Source organism: Anomaloglossus baeobatrachus, chromosome 12 (genome assembly GCF_048569485.1).
Source record: "Anomaloglossus baeobatrachus isolate aAnoBae1 chromosome 12, aAnoBae1.hap1, whole genome shotgun sequence".
NCBI lineage: Eukaryota > Metazoa > Chordata > Amphibia > Anura > Aromobatidae > Anomaloglossus > Anomaloglossus baeobatrachus.
In genome coordinates, this window is record NC_134364.1 from 102,929,435 (window position 1) to 102,957,132 (window position 27,698).

Below are 27,698 nucleotides of genomic sequence, written 5' to 3' on the forward strand. Positions count from 1 at the left end.
AAACAAAGCGCATAGTCATTGCCGTGAAGGAAACCTTTCCAATTTTGGCACGATCTAATCAGGTTTTCAAAAACTCCTAGTGGAAAAAAGAAAGCTCAAAGATCCTGAAGGACACCTCTCCAATTTCAGCACTGTCCAATCAGGTTTTTAAAAACTCCTGGTGGAAAAAACAAAGCACATGGTCCCTGATTCAAAGTGGATCCTGAAGGAAACCTCTCCAATTTCGGCATTCTCCAATCAGAGGTTTTGGAACAGAAACTTCTTAATAACTCAAGAACTTAAGAACTTAACTCAGAGGCTCTACACAGTTTCCTCTAAAAAGAAAAAGGTTGCAAAAAGACTCCATGTGCACAGAGCCACTGAGTGTAAATGTAACGTTTTTGATGAGCTTTGAGATTTGGAGGAGCGTTTCCTCTTCAATAACACCGAAAAAAACTGTGTTTGAAAAGGCCTTTACTGAGGTTTTGGTGCAGAAACTCTTCCTCAAAAGCTCAAAACTCCTCAAAAACACAAATGTGCAAGCAGAGTCTTTTTTGCAGGTTTTACAGAACAGAGACTGAGCAGAATCTCTAAGTTTTTTGAGGACTATTTGGAGAGTTTCTGTTCAGTTTCTGCCCCAAGAACTCCTAAAAAAAACTGTGTGCAAATAACCTTAGGATATCTTCACATTGAGGAGTTTTTTTGGGAGCCAAAATTCTCCAATCAACACATGATTTGTTTGAAACTTCTTCCTGGTTTTTGGAGGGTTTTTCCCCCAAAAGCTACTGGGAAAAAAATTTCATGCTGAAAAATCCGTGGATTTTGGTGAGGCTTTATAAGGACCTGCATTTTTTTATACTGTGTTTTTTTTTTGTAATTTGGGACAGCTTTTTATGCACAGTTTTGATTCTTGCCCAAAAAAAGTAGACAGGAAAAAATGTACAACACACCAAATATTTGAGAAAAAAAAATACACCAGGTAAAAGACGCAAGCTAAGTTTGTTAGTGAGGATTCTGGAGCAAAATCAATGCCAAAAACCATGCTAAAAAAAACAATAAAAAAACTCTGTGCAAACATATCCTTATGTGAAGATGCCTTTGGAACTAATGGGAAAAATGTCCCTTCCATCTTCCCTAGTAAAAATAAATACATTAATTAATCATTTAAAAATTAAATAAATACATAAATATAATCTAAATAAATAAAAACAAAATAATAAAAATATTACATAATTAATACATCTTATTCTTCATATGTTAAAACAATAAAAAAATAAATACATAAATAAATAAATAAAAATAAATAATAATATATTATGATTAAATTATTATTATTATTATTATTATTATTATTATTATTATTATTATATTTCTTATTTATTTTTGTATTTAATTTTTAATTGCTTCCACAGGTGAAGAATAAATAATATGTATTAATTATGTAATAATTTAATTAATAATAATTAAAATATTTAATTTTAATTAATTTTTCACCCGTTGAAGCAATTAAAAATTAAATAAATACATAAATAAAAATAAAGATAACATAATAATAATAAAACATATTACATAATTAATAAATCTTATTAATTCTTCCCCAGTTGAAGCATTTATGGATTTGTGTAAAGTGTTTCTTCGTAGGCCACATCGGGCATTACATGTCGGGTCTGAGCTGCAATATCATACATAGCCACAGAGAAGGTAAATCAGGCAGATCCCTATCGTCTGATCTCATATAACCCCTTTTGTAATTCTGGGAAAATGAAATCACAATAGGGTGGCGTCTCACAAATAACCACGTCTGCGGTGTAAACCGTGAACTTGTGGAGGGAATAAATAAATACATAAATACATTATTAACATCGTCATCTTTGCAGTTAATTTTCGCATAGGATTGCACTTTTTTTTTTTAAAGTTAATACTGTTTAAAAAATACAAAAAAAAAAAAGAAAGGAAAAAAAACCACCCAGTAAAATTGAATTGTCGCTCAGCGATCGTGATTGTTTCCGATTTTTTTTGATCAGTTCTTTTAACCCTAAAGTCTAGTACCCATGTAATTTCAATTTTAGCCAACTGGCCAACCCTCACTTGTCGCTCCTATTCCTGTAATTCTACGTTCTCCCCCTCCCACACCACCCAAAAAAAAAGAAAATCAACTCACAAAAGCCATGGCAGCCATGTTGTGGGTTACAAAACAATTGTCAAGCGCATACATTTTCTTCTTTGGTATCAGTTAGATAACGAAAAGGAAATATGAGAAATTCGGTGAGGAGCTCCACCACTTTGAACCTGTAGAACAGTCACTTTGTGTGCGCGTTGTGAGGGCACAGATGCAGCATTGATTGTGCCCACTAGAATGATGAACATTGTGCCTCATTCAACTATAATTTAGGCTCCTGAGGCTGATATGGGCCTATATACAAGAAGAGGAGGGCCCAACTTAGATTAGAGACATCGTCATGTCACCCTTTCTTTACCACGAGAGTCTCAATATAGGTTTTCTGGTGGTACCATCCCACTGAAGAACCTCCTGCTCCTCTACGTACACCTCTGTCATGAAGGAAACCATGTAGTAGAATGTTCAGTTATTACATATTTCATATATCATTCCCCCTGGACCTCATAGTTGGCTTACAGCTATATTACAAATACCCGTCAAGACTAATTTTATTTTTATAACCCCTAAGAATGAGGTAGAACTATATTGATATGCCAGTTTAGCCATGCCAATGAAAAATAAATAAGAAAAAAAGTCCTTATCTCTGATTTGTACCATGTCACTATTGTCTTCTACATATGGTTTCATGCAAATCTTGAGAAGGAACCTTAGTGGAGGTGAGGCCTCGAGAAACTGGATGAGGTGGTCCTAATGTACTAGTCTTTGGCCGTATGCCACCGTACAACAGCCTTATGGCATGTATGCCTCCATGGTGTCGATATTACATACTTATTCCCACCACACAGGTGTCCTATGTTGAACTACTTGGATCTTGAATGGTCGAGGTAACAATATTGTGACTTCTAACTCTTCAATCCTCTAGCATTGCTTGGATTTAGGATTTATCATGGCTTCTAACCCTTCTATCCTCATGCATGGCCTTGGATTTTGCCATGGATCCATATTAAGTTTCAAAAAACATGGCCCTCATCATAAATACATGTCAACTACTTTAGTAGGGAATTTCCATTGGGGTATAACGTCGCATTCCGGCGTCCCATCTACATGACCAGATAACATCACGAAAACAGGTCAATACCGACAATCAATATGATGTTATATTTCCATCCAAGATATCATGAAAGACCAAAAAACGTCCTTATCTCCGATCTGTGCCATGTCACTACCTTCTTCTACGTATGGTTTCATGCAAATCTTGAAAAGGAACCTTAGTGCAGGTGAGGCATTGAGAAACTAAAGGTGGTGGTCTTAATGTACTAGTCTTTGGCCGTATGCCACCGTACAACAGCCTTATAGCATGTATGCCATCCTTGGTGTCAGTAGTACAAACCCATTCCCACCACACAGGTCTCCTATGTTGAACTACTTGGCTCTTGAATGGTGGAAGTCACCATATAATGACTTCATACCCTCGCTATTCTCATGTATGGCCTTGGATTTAGCAATGGATCCTTATTAAGTTCCAAAAAACACGACCCTCATCATAAACATGCAAGTCGACTGCTTTGGTAGGGAATTTCCATTTTGGTGTAATGTTACATTACGCCGTCCCATCTCCTTGACCAGATAACATCACGAAAACAGGTCAATATCGACAATCAATATGATGTTATATTTCCATCCATGATATCATGAAAGACAGACATTAACGATGTGGAAGGTAGGAGGGAGGAGAGGAGGAAGGATGTTATTTTCGGTGGAAATTATGGTGCTAAAATGGCCACCTAGTATTTGCTTTATCTGAGCAATGACCATTCTCTATGTTGTAGACTCAAGGTCAAAATGTATACAAGTTAGTTTTGGATCATGGTATTCTATTCAAACATCGCAATGTGCCATGACTACTGTACACTATCTACTGCTATAAGTGCCTGACGATTGTTCTCGTTATTAAACTTATGGTTGAATTGACAGCTAAGTGTAAAAGCCGAAACAATACATCGGAGATGACTACGGAAGTCAAAGGGTTAGTGGTTTCCCGCAGAGGATGTGATCACTGGATGGAGAGTGACTTGACCTTCCAACCCCTAGCTCCTCTAATCTCCTACTGTTCCATTGAACTCACTAATTCCCCGTCAGCTGGTCAGGAGTAAAAATGAAAAGAGCCTGGGGAGGGTCCGGCTGTACTTCCAGACTGCAGCCCTTAGCTTCTAAAGGCGAAAAAGGTCAACACCTTTTCAAAGCCGCATCACAAAGCTTTGAATTTTTACCGCTGTGGATGGGGTCTTCGCTACACAAGCTGGTGACTGAGATAATAGAATCTCTTGCTGTTGGGATAAGGAATTATTTGGGGGCTATTTTAAGAATCCATTATCTGGAGGAAAAATTGGGGTACATCTATAATAGAAGAATAGGTTTTTTTGCCCAGTTTTGGTAACTTCTTCAGCAAATTGGTCTTCAAAATTAAGACCAAACATGAAGATGTCTACAGAGGTTCAACTAAGATCAAACAAGTACCTGGTAAATATTTACAAGCACTGGTAACCCAAGGGAGGAGACCACTTTTGATCAAGGTGGGTACATCAACATAGGATTATGACCTCAATGAAAATGTGGAAAAGAAACCAACAAAAAAAAATGAAAGGAAACGTGACATAAACTCAACTAAAGATGGCATTTGAAGACGATGGAGAACCTTCCTTCCTACTTCCAGATTAACCATTATTTTGGATGCCGCTAAGGTTTATTACCTCCTATTATTGAGGTGTCTGGGAATTGCTTATGCATTTAGTCCGATGAGGCATAATATTGGAGATTTGGTTTCCAAACAAGTTGAAGGTCACGACCAATTTTACTTTGGTTCCAGACTTGCACAGCAATTTCAATATCAACCTGGATAACATGCGTCAACATGGTACCTGCCTTAAACCCCCCCAAGAAGGTAGTTGTAGGGCTTACTGGCTAAGACCATGGTTGGCTGATAGAAGAGTAGAGTAAGCAGGATCCCACTGGATGGAATATGATGATGTGCCTTTCTGTGTAGTATGTTATTCATCTTGAAGGCACTGGCAAAAAAAATGCTGTCAAACCTACAGATGAAAGGTAACATTATTTACAACCCATTTATGACTACCGCCCTTAGATTAATGCAAGGCAGAGCCTTATCTGAGGTTAGCTGAGATTAGTATGAAGTATTTCAACAGCCCGTCACCATCAGCTCTATTCAGAGGTAGCTATTGAACAGTATTTTTCATGTTGTGTCTAAAATAAAAAAGAAGGTGAGAGTTTGACATCAAACGTTGGGTATGGCAGAGGAGCATGTGAGAACACCGGTCTGCATACCCTTCTTGATTATTCACCACAAATCGCTAGCATCAAGCTCATGCCCTAAAAACATACTTGGAACCTTTTACAAACTTCAGTGCCATAACATGTGAATGTCAACCTTCTTTGGTGGTGAACCTATCAAAAGACCTGTTGTCACCTAATCTTCATTGGTGGAGGATCAACGAAAAACCCATTGTCAATCCAACCATCATTGGTAGTGAACCAACCAAAATACCCGTTGTCACTCAACCACTATTAGTGATGAAACAAAGAAAAGACCCCTTGCCAACCCAACATACCTTGGTGGTGAACCAATGAACAGACCTGTTGGCAGCAAACCATCATTGGAGGTGAACCAATGAAAAGACTTGTTGCCAACCCAACCATCATTGGTGATGAGTCAACAAAAAGACCCGTTGCTAACCCAACTATCATTGGTGGTGAACCAACCAAAAGACCCGTTTCCTTTCCACCCAATCATCATTGACCTGGCAAGTGTAGGTGATACCTGTATAAATTGTAGTGCGCTGTGTGCAGACAGTGTCATATAAAATAAATAATGACCATGTACAGACTAGTCTATAGTCCTAGAATATGTATCAGCCAAACAACCGCAATGAATGACGGTAAAGCAAGGACCAGTCTTGCCCTCATAATAAATTTTATGAGTCGTTTTGTCCTAAAGACATATCAAGGTCCAAAATGGAGAAGGGTTGAGAATGAAGGCTGGGCTGATACTATCTTTGGTTGATAGAGCTATAGGCATCTCTTTCATGCTTTGGTGCAAGCAATAGCTGAGCCACCTTTGGACGATAAAGAGTTGGAAGAGGATGGAGGACGCCCATGACCCTCATCCATCCACTTGTCCAAGCTTCTCCTGCGAGCATTCATGAAGAAGTTGCTGACTGTGGACAGCTCAAGGCCAAGCTGTTGGGCGATAGTGATCTGCAATTCTTTGGATGGCCTCTGGTTCTCATGAAAAATGGCATGTAGCGTGCGTCGCTGGATATCGGTGAAGACCAAGCGGTGCCTCTTAGGAACGTGATTTCTTTCGGCTTTGGTTTGCTCTTGCTCTTTCCTTTTGCAGGCTGTGGGCACAGGTAATACATAGATTAGTATACATCACCATCATGATCAGCAGAGGCAATTTTTTTTCCCCAAGCTTTTGTGTTTATTATATATACAGTATGGTTGTAAAGTATTCAGTAAAGATACACAACATGATAAATGTCTAAAATGGCAACGTTGCGTGTAAAAATTTGTTAAAAATCTTTTTCTTTTATCAAGAACAGGTTGCTGCTTTTTACCAAGGTTTCCGACCACCTCAGGGGATAGAATGCAGCCCTTACAAGCTCTTCGTCACAGAGCTTGAAAGTGCTGCTCGGAAACACTGAATGATGTTGTAGAGGAAATGCTACCTCTGCTTTAAGCAGCGGACAGTCCAAACTGTCAATCATTAGGAACGCAACAACCCCAGCAAGCAAGGAACCGAGAGCAAAGGGAGTAGTGCATTCCTGAAGATTGATCTTGAGAAAACTCCTGTACTTTGGGTATGATATTTTCATACAGTTATGTATAGACTACAGAAAAGTAAACCCTCCAAATACTACATTAAGTCATTGGCAAGTTAATTTTCAAGATTGAACTAGTGAGGGCATTGTTAATTCTAACACCAATAAATTGTACACAGCGTAATGCAAATAGTCCACTCTTCACCTTTTTTTCTAGTAATGGTTCGACTTCTGTACAGTCTGATGAAATAGCATAGCTATTACAAGCAGAAGGTTAGAGGTGAATATTTTGCAGGACTCTACCCAAATTCCTAGACAGGCCTATAAATCTTGGGTTTTAAGGTTACTGCACGGATTGTTCTGGCTTAAAGGGACCGTTTCAGATCAGGGCAACCATGTAAGATTCTACCAACCTTGAATGAGTCAATGCAATTTCCCCCCCACTAACTCAACAAAGGTTTGAAGGCTCCTTGAAAGTAATGATGTCATATTGTGTCCTTCAGTCCCCTGAGGGGGATTTTTGTACAGATCATGAGGATTTCCAGATCCTAAGTTGGAGTGAGTGGAGAGTGGCTACGGAGAACGTCTCTTGCTTTGGAAGACTCATGAAGCCTCCGAGGGAGTACATGTTGAGGTTGGGTATATTATCGGTCCATTTGTGCCATGGACCACATACTGAGAGAACACAAACAATTTACCACACGGAAACCAATTTACCCTTGACAACATTGTAAAGGCAGTTCCAGAACTCATCCGCTATGTGGACGGGCACACAGAGCAGCACATGGAGCCAGTCAAGACCATACTACCTCCGCTGGACCCACAGAGTTGCTGGAAGATAAGTATGCCTCCATTTATCATTTTTAATCAATCAATGGCTAAATATACAAAAATAATTACCATCGTACAACCCTTTTAAGTGCAACCTACTTTCGGGAACCTAACAGCACATCAGAGATGTGATTGTGGGGTGCCAATCAGTGGCCATTGTATTTGGGAGCCTACTGGAGGTTTCCATCTCGTGAAGCTTAGCCTGTGGCTGGGCTTCATAGGAGACTGTGACTTTTTTTAATATATTCTGAAAAACTGACAAATTGAGGAACAAAGAACAAATAATTAAATAATCACACGTTCAAGCCACTAAGGGTGACTAAAAAATAAAGTACAAATAAAAAATGTTTTAGAAATATATAAAAACTAAAATATATCTAATCTTTTGAATTACCTCTTTTTTCCCCATCCAAAAATGAAGAAAACAATATTATAAAAATAGATCCTGAGATCAGAGCTCTGGGACTCTGTACTATCATCTTGAATGCGGCTGAGGGAGCCATGTTCGATCTCCATTCCGTTCACTGTCTATATGTCTGTCGGAAATAGCTGAGTGCCATAGTCGGTAGTTTGGCATTGCAGCTTAGCCCCATTCTCTTGCAATACCAAATGAGGTCATGGCACGCATTGGAACAGATTTTTAGTTATTGCTGGACTTCCTGGCTTTAATCCTTCCAGTACCAACCAACTTGAAACTCATGGGCCCCAAGAAAATTCTTCAACAGTGCCCCCAACCATCACGAGTCTTTTATGTTGGCTAAAGGAAGCTTTTGGCCTCCCTAAACTTTAGATCCTAGGTGTGACTGCAACCTCTACACCTACGATGGTTATATCCCTGGGCTAAAGGGAGGAGGGGTACTGTCCATTTCAAAACTGCATATGTACTGGTTTTGTGATTGGAAAATTGGCAAGGATGGAAATTTCTTGTTGGCCACCTTGCCAAAGAATTGTTTTCTGCTGGTCTGGAAGAAAAGATAAGGTATGTGCAGGTGTAAGCCCCCCATACTACTGTCGGTAGAGTGTCCACTCTGCCGTGCGTAACTGTATTTGCTATGAGAGAGCAACCGCCAAGGCAGCTATCTCTTAGTCATCAAAAGGACTAGCAGTCCAATATACAAGGGAGCCACCACCAAGGCAGCTATCTCTTAGACATCAAAGGGATTGGCAGTCCAACATACAAGAGAGACACCTCCAAGGCAGCTATTTCTTAGACAACAAAAGGATTCGCAGCCCGAAATACAAGAGAGCCACCGCCAAGGCGGCTCTTTCTTAAACAAAAAAAGGACTGTCATTCCAAAATACAAGAGAGCAACCATCAATGCAGCTATCTCTTAGACATCAAAAAGATTGGCAGTCCAAAATTGGACATATCGGTCCTTTGACACCATCTGCCGGGTGGAGACAGTAGGCCCTGTACACATTTGACTGTCGGCCAAACCCGTTGATAGCCTAATAGGTATGGGGACCTCTAGGTTTTGCATAGTTGAGCGTTGGTGCAAAGGAGCATCCTGGTATTGGGTGAGGTTGGTCACCAAGGGGGGTCATTTTCATTTTTGCTGCCCCCCCAACCATTATGCCATAAAATATATCATACTTGCTCAGACCATACTGCACATTGCATCTGAAATTTTGTCTTCACTACCTGCAGCCTAAAAATCATTAGAGCCAAAATATGCAAAGTCCGGCAGTATTCGTCCTCTTTACTATGTGGTCCCGTCCTTCTCGCAATGATAATATTTCATTAATAACATACAGTCTCAATTAGTGTCATATTATTGCTGCCTTCATACCCCATAATTATATTAATGTTTATCAATAAGCTATATCGCAAGAATTGATCGTGTTACAGGTTACGACATATAAACCTTTCTCCCCTCACCGTTCCCCCCCACCATCACCCATTTCTTATTTTTTTCTCCTGTCCCCATCTGGTCAGTTCTTCTTTTCGTTCCCTTCCCCCCGCTCTTGTCTGGGACACTGCACACTGATAGAAAAATATTGATCACGACCCAGCTGTGCGGAATACAGCACTGTATATATGCATGTTAACCCCTACAAGGCCGGAGCGTTGCATGCATCCAATTCTCTTCTCGGAGATAGGGTAGGGGGTCTTCATGAAAAGGAAAGCTCTTCAAAGAGTTAAGAGCGATTCTCGGAAAATCTATATTTTTGAGGTTGTATTCAGCCCCCCCCATCTTTTTTTTTTTTTTTTTTTTTTTACGAGACGGGCTAGAAAATCGACATCTTTAAGGGTTAAGCAAAGCCCGTAATAACAATTCAGATAAAACTAGCATACAACCGGCGGTAATGAAATAAGGCCAGTAATTGAATACAAAATGACAATAATTACTTGATATGTTCAGCGGCACGAGAGGATCAGCCATCTATAAAGCGCCTTCTTAATGAAAGATTTAATAGGAGGGCAGCTAGGGACAATTTACAGGGTAAACTTTCCATTATGAACCTGTAAAGTAATGGTGGCTCTTTGCATATGGAACGAGGGGAGGTGTCATAGTTCGGGATGTGACACCAAAGGAGTCTTGCTGGGAGGAGGAATGTGACAATTTTATTGGAATAGTGATTTGTACGTAGCGGAGAAGCAATTAATGGACAGAGTCTGTAAGCTCAGCACATGATAGCACTATATAAAGGTTAATGTGATCGCAATCAAGATGGCTTAACTACACTGCGGCGCATGATAAGCTATTCACCTGTCATGGAGACTCGCTTGTATCACGTGGCCATTGGGTTATAGGGGCTTGTACATTAGCATTTCTTGTATTTAAAGGAACCTGGTAGATGTTGGATCCAGAGCTGTGATTACAGCCTGTTTCCATTTAAGTGGTCCTCAACATCTCAGACATATAAGATGTTAATCCAAACATCTTGTATTAGTAAATGCCTGGTGCTTCTTTAGACTTTCACTTCTTGTAGGCTAAGAATGAACCATATTAATAAACATCTGGTGCTTGTTTAGGCTTCCCCTTCTTGTAGGCCAAGAATGGACCATAATTTTCAGCCTATAACCTTCTCATGGAGATGGAAATGCCTACTCAGGTTCAAACTAGCCATGAAGAAGGATTTAGGACCGACTATGAGATTGGGAACCTTTCTCCATTCTCAATTCCTCATATTTGACCTTCTTTGAATTGAAGCTAGAACACAAGGCCAACCAGAAGATGGACATACCACTACTCAGGTTCAAACCAAACATGAAGAAGGATTTAGGACCAACTATGAGCTTGGGAACCTTTCTCCATTCTCAATTCCTCATATTTGACCTTCTTTGAATTGAAGCTAGAACACAAGGCCAACCAGAAGATAGACAAACCCCTACTCAGGTTCAAACTAACCATGAAGAAGGATGTAGGACCAACTATGAGCTTGGGCACCTTTTTCAATTCCTCATATGTGACCTTCAGTCAATTGAAACTAGACCACAAGGCCAACTAGGTCTGGTGTTCAATGCAGTACTCCATGGAGCAAGACGAGGTCAATGGGCGCTTCATAATCACAACGACATCAGTGGGAGCTTCCTAATCACAAGAGTCCTTCAAGATGCCAGCATTCCAACACCGGCCAAGGAAATTCTCACTGCTTAGGTATGGCATCCAATACGGTACTCAGATCAGCCAGACGAGGTCAATGGGAGCTTTCTAATCACAACCAGGGGAGTGGGAGCTTCCTAATCACAAGAGTCCGTCAAGATATTAGCATTCAAATATCGGCCAAGGAAATTCACACTGCCTTGCTCCAGCATCCAATACAGTACCCTAATCAGCCAGACCAGGTCAATGGGAGCTTTCTAATCACAACCAGGGCAGTGGGAGCTTCCTATCCACAAGTGTTTTTTAAGATGGCAGCATTCAACCACCGGCGGAGGAAATTCGCACTCCCCTGGTCTGGCTGTTATGGAATACTGAAGTGGACCATGGTCCTGCAAATCTTTTTGCTCCCCTTTACAAACCACCCTTAATTGCATATGTTCTCAGTAGGAATAAAAGAACAAGCCACCAGTAGACTTTTTCAGTGGCTGCTTGAAAACAAAATGTTACGCCAGTTGAAGTCCATTTGCTTGATCTTTATCTTCCCAACATTTGTCATTGGAGGAGACTTGGGAGGCCCTCTTACACATTAGAACATCTGGTCTTGTTGAAATGTGTATGGCTTTTGACAACACAGGTTGTCAAGAAGTGTGACGCTACTGTGAAAAGCTATGATATGGTGGTCAGTCATGGCTTTGGTTGATAGGACTCAGGCTGATCTGTGAATACAGTGAAACCTCAGCAGAAGACCACCCCTTCCTAAAAAGACTACTGTTTAATGTAATTGTGGGTGGTAAACTAAAGTTGTATTGGGACTTACGATTTCCTCCTAAGGGCTATCATAAAACCAAGCTTTAGCGATGATACTTTAGTAATGTCTATCACCCTTGTAATGTTCCCTTCTTGGGCCCTTCATAGATGAGATTAATAGGGTAGAAACCTGTATACATATCGAAGGACATATGAAAAACACACATCATGACATTTAATGGTCCCTTGTACAAATATTTGGGTCAAATGAAGACCACGTATGGAACCCAATCCAAAACAATCAGGAGTGATCCTGGTTTAGTGAGGCTGGTAATGTTTGTGGGCATAAAAATTAAAATAAAAGACATTTGGATTATTGAGATCATATGTCTAGTAAACATGGTAGAAGATATCAGGATTAATGATGGTGTAAAAGTCCCAAGGTGGCAGCCCCTTTGTTGGAATATATCGAGACCCAATATGTGGTCATAGTCAACTTCCCTTATGAAGCGCTTCCTCAGTTTAATGTGATACTTGTCATGGAGCTTTCTCAATGTTATCTGTTGTAATCAGGATATTCAACACTGCCAGATGTGAACATATCCTAATTACATGGTAGTAGATCGGTACGTAAGGACACCTGCAACCCTACATGACTAAACACAAGAGGAAAGCTTTCATCGCACTTCATATTTTCACATCCGGATATAATATTTAATAAGAACATTGTGTTCCCTAAAGTAGGAGCAAGTCTCAGTATTGAAGTTGCTACAGAAACCAAGTAACGTCATCACGACAACTCTTTAGCTTCTTCCATTAGATAACCTATATTGTGTCAAGAGATAGAGAAGGAAGACCATCCTCTTCTGTGGTCTTCATCAGCAAAGACCATGCATCTATGGTTCCAGTGAACATATATCTGGAAATGACAACCATCCCAAACAACTCTTGAGCTTGTTTCATTAGATAACATACAATATTGTGCCGAGAGAGAGAGAAGGATGACCATCGTCTTCTGCAGTCTTCATCAGCAAAGACAATGCATCCCAGGTTCCAGTGGACATAGATCTGGAAATGACAACCATCCCAAAACCATTTCTATCCTTCAATTTTTCTTAATCTGTCAAATACTTTATTTAAGGCCTTTTTACCCCCACGACCAATAAATATTGGTATTTCGGTGCAAAAACATTTTACTGCTGACTAGTTAGGGAATGCTGGATCTGTTGTGATTATCACCAATCTAGCATTTTTCACCTAACTAGAGGATATGTCATAAGTACTTCAGGATGAAAAATCCCTTTAAAAAGACAGTATCAGGCCACTTGCACAGGTGCCTCCATAACTGTATATTGTACAGTATATAGCAGCAGAGTTCTTCATATGTTCCTTATGAACCTAGGGGGTATCCTAAGGAAGTAATTTAATTTGGCTCCATAGGTAGGACCTATTTAATAAGCCAAGAATGGGTGGGTCATGGGGGCAGTTGACCCTGGTGGAAAAGTCTATAGGTCCACCTCACTATCAAATGGCAAGTGTCTCTTCTTTATGGAGCCTATGCAGAGCGCAGTAGCTGAGATGAGCTTGTCATCAATGAGGCGCTTTGCGTAGGCAGCGATTGAGATGACAAAGGGAGCTTCGCTTTCTGGATCGCTGCCTATACAAAGCGCAATAGCCTACGACATAATCATTTTGACTGCTGAACTCTGCAATGATAAAGTGAGGTTTGCCATCTAGATTTCTGCCCATGTAGGGTGCAACAGCCTATGACAAAATTATTTGGACTGCTTAACGCAGCGTGATCAGCAACTGAGATGACAGAAGCAGAGGAGGTAATGAATGAAGACAGTACTGAATCATTACTAAGAGCTGTTTTTAGATTTTTACACTTTTTCTAATCCAAAATAGAGATAGGATTAGGATAAGCCTATAGCTAAGGATAGGGTTAGGGAGAAGCCTATGGCTACGGACAGGGTTAGGGAGACGCCTATGGCTACGGATAGGGCTTGGGGTAAGGATGTTGTTACGGATAGGGTTAGGGGTAAAGCTATGGTTAAGGATAGGGTTAGGGATAAGGCGATGGTTAAGGATAGGGTTCGGGGTAAAGCTATAGTTAAGGATAGGGTTAGGGATAAGGCGATGGTTAAGGATAGGGTTCGGGGTAAAGCTATAGTTAAGGATAGGGTTAGGGATAAGGCGATGGTTAAGGATAGGGCTAGGGGTAAGGCTATGGTTATGTATAAGGTTAGGGGTAAAGCTATAGTTACAGATTAGGTTAGGGGTAAGGTTATGGTTAAGGATAAATTTATAGGTAAGGCTATGGTTAAAAATAGCTTTTGGGGTAAGGCTATGGTTATGTATAAGTTTAGGGGTAAGGCTATGGTTAAGGATAAGGTTAGAGGTAAGGCTATGGTTAAAGATAGGGTTAGGGGTAAAGCTATGGTTAAGGATAGGGATAGAGATATGGTTAAGGATAAGGTTAGGGGTAAGGTTATGGTTAAGGATAAATTTAGAGGTAAGGCTATGGTTAAAAATAGCTTTTGGGGTAAAGCTATGGTTATGTATAAGTTTAGGGGTAAGATATGGTTAAGGATAAGGTTAGAGGGAAAGCTATGGTTAAAGATAGGATTAGGGATAAGGCTATGGTTAAGGTTAGGGTTATGGGTAAGGCTGTGGTTAAGGTTAGGGTTATTGGTAAGGCTGTGGTTAAGGATAGGAATCGAGGTAAAGCTGTTAAGAATAAGGCTATTATTAAGGATAGGGTTAAGGATAAGACTATGGTTAAGGATAAGTTTAGGGATAAGGCTATGGTTAAGGATAGGGTTAGGGATAAGGCTATGGTTAAGGATAGGGTTAGGGATAAGGCTATGGTTAAGGATAGGGTTAGGGGTAAGGCTATGGTTAAGGATAGGGCTAGAGCCAAGGCTATGATTAAAGATGGGCTTAGGGTTAAGGCTATGGTTAAGGATAGGGTTAGGGTTAAGGCTATGGTTAAGGATAGGGTTAGGGTTAAGGCTATGGTTAAGGATAGGGTTAGGGTTAAGGCTATGGTTAAAGATAAGGCTACGTTAAGGATACATTTAGGGATAATGCTGTGGTTAAGCATATCTTTAGGGATAAGGCTATGCTTAAGGATAGGGTTAAGGCTATGGTTACGGATAGGGTTAAGGCTATGGTTATGGATAGGGCTAGGGATAAGGTTAAGGTTACGATTAGGGCTAGGGATAGAACTAAGGTAAAAAAAAGTTTAGAAAAATGTATAATTTTTTTAAATATGTCTTATTTAATTAAAAAGTAGAAAAAAACAACAAAATACAATATATTTGATTAGAGGATGAGGTTCAATACAGGACTGTTGGAAGAGGCTCGAGAGTTCAGGATTCAGGGATTAGGATGCAACTAGGTAAAAAGAGAAGTAATACATTTTATAAAAAATAGTTGTGACTAGCTGAGACGATGCTCTCCAATATGTGAGGGTCCTGGCATTTCTCATGCTTTTTATACATAGTGTTGGGCTATACTCTGCTATATACTTCTCGCACGTCTCTCCTCTCACCGGCGTCTGTAATTCTCTTCCTTCACCATCGTTAACATCATAAAAATCACAAACCTATATAAATCGTCTTGAAAAAAAAAAGAAAAAAAAATGAAAATAAAAAAAGATTAGGGGGGAAAAAAGGGGCTAATTTCTGTAAAATCAAAAATCAATAGGACGCTCACAGAAAGCGCCCCTTGGGACCGGAGCGCGGGGGCTTGTGGGTAGTTTATGAGTGGATTGTGTGTGTCTCTGTGAGTGGCGCTGACTGAGTCCGCTGTAGAAATCAATGTGGTGTGGGGTTTTTTTTCTCGCTGTAACCCTTTCACTGCCAGGCCTTAGCGAAAGTCTCATTTTGAAGTAGCCCCTAAGAACGTATGAATAAATTATTTCAGTGGTTTCGCCAATAAAAAAAAAGTTGTGATTTTGGGGCCAAACATGTTTTTGGATGTCAGAGTGAAGACCACCAGGGTCTCAGAAGATTGCACATAGGAAACAATGGATTGTGTTCAACTGCGCAATTAATGGCCTTAATGTGGACTTAAGGCTGCGAAACCATCAAAAGCCGAGCAGATGATTGAGCGCCATCTTGCCTTTTATAGATTGTGGCATCTGATCAAAATTCAACTTGACTAATGTTAATTAACGTCCATTAACGTACAGATATGCAGAGAGCGAGTACAGCCGAATTACAGCCCAGTGGGCCTATGTGTGGTGTGTACAAACAGGCACAGGAGGCCTCACAGGGGGGTGATTACAGGACCATCAATCACTGCACATAACCGCATCGGGGGGACACCGAGACCGGGGAAGAAAGATGGCGGCAAGTATGGAGGACAGGAAGATCAGAGAAAGTGTACAAAGAGGGATGAGGTGGATGGATGGATGGATAGATAGAGAGGTAAATGATGGATGGATAGATAAATAGATCATGGATGGATAGATGGGAAATGGATGGATGGATGGATTGATAGATGGATAGATAATGGATGTATAGATAGATAGAGAGATAGAGGGATAGATAAATAGAGGGATAGATAAATAGAGGGATAGATAGATAGAGGGATAGATAGAGGGATAGATAGAGGGATAGATAAATAGAGAAATGGATAGATTTTATAATGGATGGATAGATCGAAAGCTAGATGAAAAGATAGATGACCGATGGATGGATGGATGGATGGATGGATAGATAGATAAATAGATAGATAAATAGATAGAGGGATAGATAGATGGATGGATAGATGGATAGATGGATAGATAGAGGGATAGATAGATAGAGGGATAGATAGATGGATAGATAGAGGGATAGATAGAGGGATAGATAGAGGGATAGATAGAGGGATAGATAGAGGGATAGATGGATAGATGGATAGATAGAGGGATAGATAGATAGATAAATAGATAGAGGGATAGATAGATGGATGGATAGATGGATAGATGGATAGATAGAGGGATAGATAGATAGAGGGATAGATAGATGGATAGATAGAGGGATAGATAGAGGGATAGATAGATGGATAGATAGAGGGATAGATGGATAGATGGATAGATGGATAGATAGAGGGATAGATAGATAGATAGAGGGATAGATAGATGGATGGATAGATGGATAGATGGATAGATAGAGGGATAGATAGAGGGATAGATAAATAGATAGAGGGATAGATAGATGGATAGATAGAGGGATAGATAGATAGATGGATAGATAGATAGAGGGATAGATAGATAGATAGATGGATAGAGGGATAGATAAATAGATAGAGGGAGGGATAGATAGATAGAGGGATAGATAGAGGGATAGATAGATAGAGGGATAGATAGATAGAGGGATAGATAAATAGAGAAATGGATAGATTTTATAATGGATAGATCGAAAGCTAGATGAAAAGATAGAGGATGGATAGATAGATGATCGATGGATGGATGGATGGATAGATAGATAAATAGATAGAGGGAGGGATAGATAGATAGAGGGATAGATGGATGGATGGATAGATAGAGGGATAGATAGAGGGATAGATAGAGGGATAGATAGATAGATGAATAGATGGATGGATGGATGGATGGATGGATGGATGGATGGATAGATAGATAGATAGACAGATAGATAGAAGGATAGATAGAGGGATAGATAGATAGATAGAAGGATAGATAGAGGGATAGAGAGATAGATAGAAGGAAAGGTAAATTGAGGGATAGATGGAATGATAGATGGATGGAAAGATAGAATAATATGGATGGATAGGAGCTGGGTAAGTGGATTGACAGCAGAATATGATAGATATTAGAGAGATATCAGCTAAATAAATAAATAATTATAATGAGCTATATGACTATGAGAGGTAGACACTGTAGATGCATAAATAATATCTAGATAGATAATACATAGCTTTTTCATGTGTGTGGTTTATATAGTAACTGAAAATATCCAGATTTACCAATTTTTTTTTTAAATAATTTCCAAACAATATTCACCTATTTTTATAATAATAAAAAAAAACCTAAATACGATTTTTAGAAATGACTTGCCATATTCCCCCTCTGTACAGCCCTCGCTCCTGCCCCTGCTGTGGGTGCTGGCCTTACTCCCTGGACTCGCAGGCCTCTCCCTTTTTCGCATTGATTATATACAGTACATTACTGTCATTCCTTTACTCTCACAGTTTTTTTTTCTTTTCTCCATACCGGACATTTTCCTATTATTCTTATGAATATTCATCAGGGGAGCGGAGCGCGGAGATTTTAGAATGCGAAAGTAAATTGTTTAAATAAAATCTCTGACAAGTTCCTGGGAAATAATTAGGATCGGGGCGGTTTCCCTTTGGTGAGGGTAATATTTTATATCTTCCCTCGCTGTGTTAATTTCTAGGCTGGTTGATCGACCGGGATGTCACAGTCACTTTTCCTGCTAGGGGGCTGCAACAATTCACACTTTAATGCACTGACAATGGAAAGGTTAAAATGGACTTTGGGCCTTTGTTCATATGCAAGCTTTGTAGATTTCCAGGGAGGAAAGAAACCACCTGGCTTGCCGTGCTCCTTTAGTTATTATTATTATTGGTTTTTACATTTATTTTATATTTTTTCTTGAGTTTACATCTTGTATATATTTTTTTTCCTGATTTTACATTTTTGTATTTATATTTTTTGTATTTTTTGTATTTATATTTTTTGTATTTTTTTATTTTTTATTTTACAATTATACATAATATATATATATATATATATATATATATATATATATATATATATATATATATATAAAATTTATTTTTAGTTTGATTTTTTTACTTTAATGTTGTTGTTTTTTTACTACATAAATTGTGGCACTTTCCAGCTTTTAAATTTTAATAATAATATTTTCAATTTTTTAAGACATTTTAAGACCAGATAGCTAAAAAAAAAGCTTTATTATACCTCTACAATAATTATTATGCTCACTTTATTTATATATATATATATATATATAGTTTATATATTATATATATTTCATATGTATGTGTGTGTATATATATATATATATATATATATATATATATATAAAATCCAAATATATCTTCTTTAGATGTATGAATAAATAAAATATAGAAAAAGAGAGATAATATATACATATATTATATAAAATCTCAATATATATTTATACTTACAGTATATACAAAAGATATATAGATAAACAGAGACTATATATATATATAAAATTTATTTTTTTTACCTGTAAAAAATACCTTCTCTAGTGCTTATTGAAAACTATAATATGATTTTCCAATATTTTATGGATTTTTTTTCAAGCCTGTGGAGTGGTTTTAAGTCTTTTATTTTATTACCTGTCAATGGTGCCGCAATACGACATTCATAGGGACAGGTTGTTAACTTTGAAATAGACATATAGGTATTATATATATTATTGAATAAAATAAATAATGCAAGTACATTCTTACTTTTATTTATTTTTTAATTCATAGTTTATGTGGGAAAAATACGCTGAAATGGTAAGAATTAACCCTCTAATTTGAATAGACAGCCTTCATTTAAACCAATAATGTTGAGCAACCTGAAGATACATTTAGGCAGCGGGTTGAGTTTTTAACCAGAATGGAGGTTGTATGCCTTTACCATCCTTACCATTACCAATCATACCTTTACCAACCTTACCGTTTTCATCCTTCCTTTACGTATCCACACCTTTTACCATCCTTGCCTTTACATTCCCTACCTTTACCATCTATTCACTATACCATCCTTGTCTTTACTATCAATACCTTTACCATCTTTGCCCTTAACATTTGCACCCTTACCATCCTTGCCTTTACCATTCTTGCTGCTATAATCCTTTCCTTTATCATCTTTGCTTTTACCATCCTTACCTTTACCATTCTTTTATTCACCATTCTTATCTTTACTATTCATACCTTTAACATCCTTGCCTTTTCCCTCCTTGCCGTTACCATCCTTGCCTCTACCATTTGTACCTTTACCATCATTGCCATTACCTTCCTTGCCTTTACCATTCGTACCTTTACCATTGTTGCCATTACCTTTTTTGCCTTTACCATTTGTACCTTTACCATCCTTGCCTTTACCATTCGTACCTTTACTATTGTTGCCGTTACCATACTTGCTTTTACCTTACTTACCTTTACGCTCCTTGCCTTTACCATTTTTGCCTTTACCATTCTTGCCTTTATCATACTTACTTTATCGTCTTTGCTGTTATCCTTCTTGCCTTTACTCTCCTTGACTTTACTCTACTTGCCTTTACCTTTCTTGCCTTTACCAACTGTACCTTTACCTTCCCTGCCTTAACTTTCCCAGCTCTTACTGTCCTTGCCTTTACCATTCGTACCTTTACCATCATTGCCTTTAACACCTTTGTCTTTATCATCCATACATTACCATCATTGCATTTACCCTTCTTGCCTTTACCATTTTACCTTTATCATTCGAGCCAATACGCTCATTGCCATTACTCGCCTTGTCTTTACTATCTTGCCTTTACTGTCCTTGCCTTTATTATTCTTACCTTTACCATTCTTACCTTTACCATTCTTACCTTTACCATCCATACCTTTTCCATCTTTTCGTTTATCATCCTTTCCTTTACCATCCATACCTTTACCATCTGTTGCTTTATCATCCTTACTTTTACCATTCTTTCTATTACCATTTTTACCTTTACCATTCATACCTTTGCCATTCATACCTTTACCATTTGTGTTTTTACCATCCTTACCTTTTACCATCCTTTCCTTTACCCTACTTACCTTTCCCATTCTTGCCTTTCCCATCCTTACCTTTACCGTCCTTGCCTTTTTACCATCCTTTCCTTTGCCATCCTTTCCTTTCCCATCCTTTCCTTTACCCTCCTTACCTTTCCCATTCTTGCCTTTCCCATCCTTACCTTTACTATTCTTACCTTTACTATCCTTTCCTTTACCATCCTTTCCTTTACCCTTCTTGCCTTCCCATTCTTGCCTTTCCCATCCTTACCTTTTACCATCCTTTCCTTTACCCTACTTACCTTTCCCATTCTTGCCTTTCCCATCCTTACCTTTACCGTCCTTACCTTTTTACCATCCTTTCCTTTGCCATCCTTTCCTTTACCATCCTTTCCTTTACCCTCCTTACCTTTCCCATTCTTGCCTTTCCCATTCTTGCCTTTCCCATCCTTACCTTTACCATTCTTACCTTTACTATCCTTTCCTTTACCATCCTTTCCTTTACCCTTCTTGCCTTCCCATTCTTGCCTTTCCCATCCTTACCTTTACCATCCTTTCCTTTACCATCCTTTCCTATACACTCCTTACCTTTCCCATCCTTACCTTTCCCATCTTTACCTTTCCCATTCTTGCCATTCCCATCCTTACCTTTTACCATCCTTCCCTTTACCATCCTTCCCTTTACCATCCTTACCTTTACCATTCTTGCATTTCCCATTCTTGACTTTCTCATCCTTACCGTTAGCATTCTTACCTTTACCATCCTTTCCTTTACCAGCCTTTCCTATACCCTCCTTACCTTTTCCATCCTTACCTTTCCCATTCTTGCCTTTACCATCCTTACCATTGATACCATTTACCATCCATATCTTTACCATAAGGACCTTTACCGTCCTTACCTTTTTACCATCCTTTCCTTTGCCATCCTTTCCTTTACCATCCTTTCCTTTACCCTCCTTACCTTTCCCATTCTTGCCTTTCCCATCCTTACCTTTACCGTCCTTACCTTTACCATCCTTTCCTTTGCCATCCTTTCCTTTACCCTCCTTACCTTTCCCATTCTTGCCTTTCCCATCCTTACCTTTCCCATTCTTGCCTTTACCATCCTTACCATTCCCATTTGTACTTTTACGATTCTTGCCTTTATCATCCATACCTTTACAATTTTTACTTTTCCCATTCATACCATTCCAATTCTTACCTTTCAATACATACCTTTACCATCCTTACCTTTCCCATTCGCGCCTTTCCCATTCTTGCCTTTACCATCGGTATCTTTACCATCCATATCTTTACCATCGGCATCTTTACCATCCTTAGCTTTGCCATCTTTTCCTTTAACATCCTTTCTTTACTATCCTTACTTTTCCCATTCGTACCTTTACAATTCTTGCCTTTACCATCCTTACCCTTGCTCTTATTTCTTGTTTTTACCATTTTTGCCTTAACCATCCTTCGTTTTCCACTAGGCACTGCACAGAACCGCATGTCCATAAACGATGGCCCTGATATGCCCTGATATGTCTATATGGGACATAGGCACACTATATGACTAGCTCTATTGGGTAACATCTTACAGAAGTAATTTTATTCTCTATGGTTAATATTGTAAACCATCTGCACTAAGGATGTAATTGTTTTTAAAAAAACAACAACCCACAAACATGCTATATTATAATTAACCGTCCACAATAAAATTTGGCGTAAAATTGCTAACTCAAATGCAAATATTATCAGATTATATTTTTCAGTAATTTACATTGAGATGTAATTTTTACAAACTATAAGGAAAATTTAAATTAAATTTCAAAAAAAGATAATAATGTAAATTTGTATCTTAGCAATTATATATAAATACAAAATATTTATATGTGTGTGTGTATGTATATGTATATATATATATATATATATATATATATATATATAATACAATATTATCCTGATCTAAAATACATTCATGGTAAAAAAAAAGGACGTTTAATAATAATAATAATAATAATAATAACAATAATTAATAATATTATTATTATTATTGTTATTGTAGAAATATAATCTTTTTTATATCTCTGGTCTTAAAATGTCTTTAAAAATGGAAAATATTATTATTAAAATGTAATATATATTCCTAATCAAAAATACATTCAAAGTGCCTTTTTTCTATAAAACATTTACATTATTATTATTAATAATAATAAAAATATAAAGCTATAAAAAAAACAAAAACTGCAAAATCTGATTGGATATTACTTTTTTTTTTACGAATAAATGTTAGATTGCTTTATTTATAAATAAAAATTGATATTGGCAAATTCCAGAGGACATGTAATAATGAATAAATTATTGTATTAAAAAAAAATAATAAAAAAAAATATTGGAAATATTTCAAGCAATGACCTATTGTCACTGCTTTCCTTCCATGATGGAGCCTCGCCGCCATTTTCTATGTAAAGTGTCGTAAAGGCTGCCGTCGAAAACAAAAAAAATTAATAATTTCGCTTTCATCAGATCTTCTCTATGATCTCTTGGATAAATCAATGAATTTCTTGCTCAGGACACGAGGCCGATACAGATATAGAAGAAGTGAAATGATCCCTTTCCTTTTATCAATACAACATGCAAATTAATAAAAAAAAAAAAATCAATTTCTTACATTACACCAAACAACAACCTCAAAGGGTAGATAAATAGATATAGATAGATGGATATTTCCGCAGTCCGGAAATTAAAAAAAAAATTGCAAATATTTTTCAAGATGAATCAGAATTTACAAAATGGTCTTCAGGCCATCTAGGCCTACCACGTCTTCCATATTGGCCATTTCCGAATTTTTAGGGTTACTACGTATATATACATATTGGCCACCCAAGAGAATGTCCATCTGAGCTGAGACATGCACATGTGCTAAAGAAAGGTAAAAAAAAATAGGCTAAAAAAATGGAAGCTACTAATTTTAGGTCAGAGCTAATCTGTCATATGGAGGTCGAAATACACGAGACTCTACCTATAGAATATAATGTAGAGATGGACATGCATGGGTGGGAATATACAGCGAGACTGATAGGTGATAGATAGGGGACAGAAAGCAAGAGGGGGGGAATAAGAGAGAAACACGGAAAGAAAAAGAGAGAAATAAAGATAGAAAGAAAAGAAATATAGAAAGCAACATAGAAGGAAACAGGAGGGGGAGAACAAGAGGAAAACAAGGAGAGAAAGAAAAAGAGAGAAACAAGGAGAGAAAGAAAGATAGAAAGCAACATAGAAGGAAAAAGAGAGAGGGGAAGAACAAGAGGAAAACAAGGAGAGAAAAAGAAGAAAAGAAACATAGAAGAAAAAAGAAAGAAAGCAACATAGAAGGAAAAAGGAGGGGAAGAACAAGAGGGAAATACGGAGAGAAAGAAAAAGAGAGAAAAAGGGAGAGAAAGAAAAAGAATGATAGAAAGCAACATAGAAGGAAAAAGAAAGAGGGGGTGAATAAGAGGGAAACAAGGAGAGAAAGAGAGAGTGAAACACAAGGAAAAAGGATGAAAAATGGAGGTGAAGGCTGGAAAGAAAGATAGCAGTGAAGAGAAAGAAATATAGAAATATAGAGGGAAGAAGGATGAAAAAGAAAGATAAATGGATGGGAAGAAAAAGAAAGGAAGAGAAAGACATAAACATAGAAGTAGAGAGGCTGAAGAAGAAAGATAGAGAAAAATGGACGAGAAAGATAGGAAGAAAAAGAAAGGAAAAGAAAAATATAGAAAGAAAGATAGAAAGACAGAAGGAAAAAGGATGAAAAGAAAGATAGAAAGAAAAATGGAAGACAAAGATGGGAAGAAAAAGAAAGGAAGAGAAAGGAAAAGATAGAAAAAAAGAGAAAGAAGGATATAATCTAAAGGAAGAGAAAGAAATATAGAAAGGAAGAGAAAGAAACATAAAAACATAGAAGTTAAAAGATAGAATGTAAAATGGACAAGAAGGATGGAAAGAAAGATAAAAGTGAAGAGAAAGAAAGATAGAAACATAGAAGGTAAAAGGATAAAAAAAGATAGATAGAAAAATGGACGACAAAGATGGGGAAAAAAGAGAAAGGAAGAGAAAGAAAGACAAACATAGAAGGAAAAAGGTTGAAAAACAAAGATAGAAAAAATGGACAAAAAACATGGGAAGAAACAAAGGAACAGAAAGAAATATAAAAAGGAAGAAATAGAAAGATGGGAAGAAAGAAAGATAGAAAGGAACATAGAAGGAAAAAGGGTGAAAAAGAAAGATAGCAAGAAAAATGGACGACAAAGTTGGGAAGAAAAGAAAAGGAAGAGAAAGAAAAAGATAGAAAGGAAGAGAAAGAAAGAAAGAAAGAAACAGAAGGAAAGGAAAGATGGAAAGAAAAAGAAAGAAATATAGAAAGGAGGAGAAAGAAGGATATAAAGGAAGAGAAATAAAGATAAGAAGAAAGAAAGGTAGAATGAAACATAGTGTAAAAAGGGATGAAAAAGAAATAAAATGGACCAGAAAGATGGGAAGAAAAAGAAAGGGAGATAGAAAGTCATTAAAAGAAATATAGAAGGAAAAGGGTTAAAAAAAATAAACATAGACATTAAAAATTGACTACACAGATGGGAATAAAAAAAGGATGAAAAAGAAATATCGAAGCAGAGAGAAAGAAATGAAGAGAAACATAGAAAGGAAGAATGAAAGAAATAAGAAAGAGAGCTAGAGAGAGAAAAAGGAAAGTAATGATTGTAAGAAAATAAAGGCAAATAAAGACAGTAAAGAGGAGATAAAAGAAAGACGGAAAAGAAGAGAAAAAAAATATGGAAGAAAAAGAAAGGAAGAGAAATAGAAGGATAGAATGGATGTGGATAGTTGTGCTGCAGTTTGTAGCTACACAGGTGATGTGACATGATGGCTCTGCACACATCATATATGACTGACAACCAAGAAAAACACAGGGAACTTTGGAGGGGACGTAGCGCAGCTCTAATGACCACCAGGTGCACGACTTGTAGTATTCACTATATATAATGTGGGTGGTGGAAGTCAGAGCCTCGGCCACCTTGTACTAAGACCATGCAGGATTGCGCACATGGGCCCACCTGACTTTGGTGTCTATGTTCGCAACTTTGAAAACATTTGAGGTTGGCGTCACCCAAATGTGTGTTGGACCTTTCCCTGTATTGTCCGAGGTCACCACCAGCATGCTTGAAATAAAGTATCTTACCTTCTAACCTTAAAGCTGCCATTCTCTGGAATTCAGGCTCCTGAAGCCACCGCCACATCCTCTTGAAGGTCTCTCTTCCAGATTTTAGCTTGCTCCAAGGTTTGGGGTTTCTTAGAAGGTCTGAAAGGGTCCCCTGTGACCTACACAGGACTCTCTCAGCAAAAATAGCTTGAGGAATGCTGTATCTTTTCAGTTCTGCGATAATTCTTTGGGCAACATCTTTGGTATTTATCTCTTCCAGTTGGCTGGTAAGACTTGTAGTGTTTTGTGTTGGCATGGGTGGATTTTGCCTGCAGCTTATCTCAGCTCTGTGATGCACATAGTGATGTTGGTGCATATTGTTGGGTGACCCAACTCCAGAAGATGGTGGTGGGGACAACTCTCTGGAAAAGTGCTGGTCTATTCTGCTGAACATGCTATGATGATGGGCCTCAAACCCATTGCCAGATACCATCTTTTCATTAGACAAATGTCCGGAAGGATGGCCATAGCTGTGCATGCCCGTCAGGTTAGGACTTGGCAAGGAGGAAAGGCTTTGTCCCATGCTTATATCTTTGGGATAGTGACTATAAAAGTTACTAGGTGGGCCAAGGCCTCTGTCCTCCCTCATGAGGGTAAAACTTCCAATCACATTTCCAACTGGGACGCATTGATGGTGCTGGTGATGGTGGAACTTGTCATGGAGTGGTTGGAGCGGCGTCAAAGTGGTGTAACTATTAGCAGATGCCGGAGGTGAATCTCCCCCAAATCCAAGTCCTGGATGAAGGGAGGCCGCCAGATGATGGTCCGACCGGTGATAATCACTTCCATCCAGAACGGAAGTCATACTGGAAACCAATGAAGATCTGGGAACAGGTGGATGTAAAGTCCTATTGTGATTGTGCATAAGCTCTTGGCCTGAGCCGGAAATGTCTTCACTGGTCTCCAAACCCAACTGGACATTCATTTCTTCAGGCTACAACATCCTTCGCTTTATCTAGTCGTAGGGTGATTAATCTTTTTACTCTAAATTGACTGGAGAGAACCACAGCTTTAGCTCGGAGAGTCTACGATACGTCTCAATTTAAGAATAAAAAATGTCTTAATTCCGATTAGGGGTCACTCTTTTGTCTGGTGGAATATCTCCCTTAACCCTCCCAGGGACTATGATGGTGTACTATGCATTCACCAAGAGTTAACCCATTAACACTAAAGCTACATTGAGTCTACGGGGAAGATACATGGGTCAATAAAAGAAAATACATCCTTACCTATGGCTACGTGGTGTCGGGTTTGGTAGGTCCTTCTTCTTGAAATCCTTTTCGAGCAGATCTGAGATTTTCTTAATGCAGGGGTAGGAGAGTTTGTAGAGGCAGCAGGCTGCGGAGATAGGCAGCCAGAGTGGAGGGGTCTTCTTCTCTTGAAGCTTCCGTCCTCCTATTGTGATATTGTCTCCCCTCTCAGGGCTCCTGCTCGCTTCTGCTTCCAACCCACAGCTAAGTCTCATCGATTATAGTCCCAAACACTCCAGTTTCCTGCTACCACACGTCACCAGCCTAAAATCTGACAGATGTGCAATCAAACACCAACCAGGGCTAACTCTTTCACTGCTGGACCCTCCTTCCCTCCTTCCTTCCTTTCATCCAGCCTACAGACAATTTAACATAAGCATCCCAGCCGACGACACGTAAGGGAGAAGAAGT

General features: G+C 38.4%; 1 protein-coding gene across 2 annotated transcripts; it reads right to left on the reverse strand.

Annotated features, from left to right (window-relative positions):
* Positions 1–1,476: 1,476 nt before the first annotated feature.
* LOC142257806 (hepatocyte nuclear factor 6-like) lies at positions 1,477–27,698 on the reverse strand. 2 transcript variants are annotated; one of them, XM_075330030.1, is made up of 3 exons: positions 27,267–27,698; positions 26,017–27,030; positions 1,477–6,513 (listed from the first exon to the last, which is right to left on the reverse strand). In XM_075330030.1, exons 2-3 carry the CDS (start codon positions 26,960–26,962, stop codon positions 6,197–6,199), a joined length of 1,263 nt encoding a protein of 420 aa, XP_075186145.1. In that variant the 5' UTR covers positions 26,963–27,030; positions 27,267–27,698; the 3' UTR covers positions 1,477–6,196. The 2 variants fall into 2 exon arrangements, with proteins under 2 accessions (XP_075186145.1, XP_075186146.1); XM_075330031.1 differs by lacking the exon at positions 27,267–27,698 and having other exon boundaries at positions 26,017–27,250.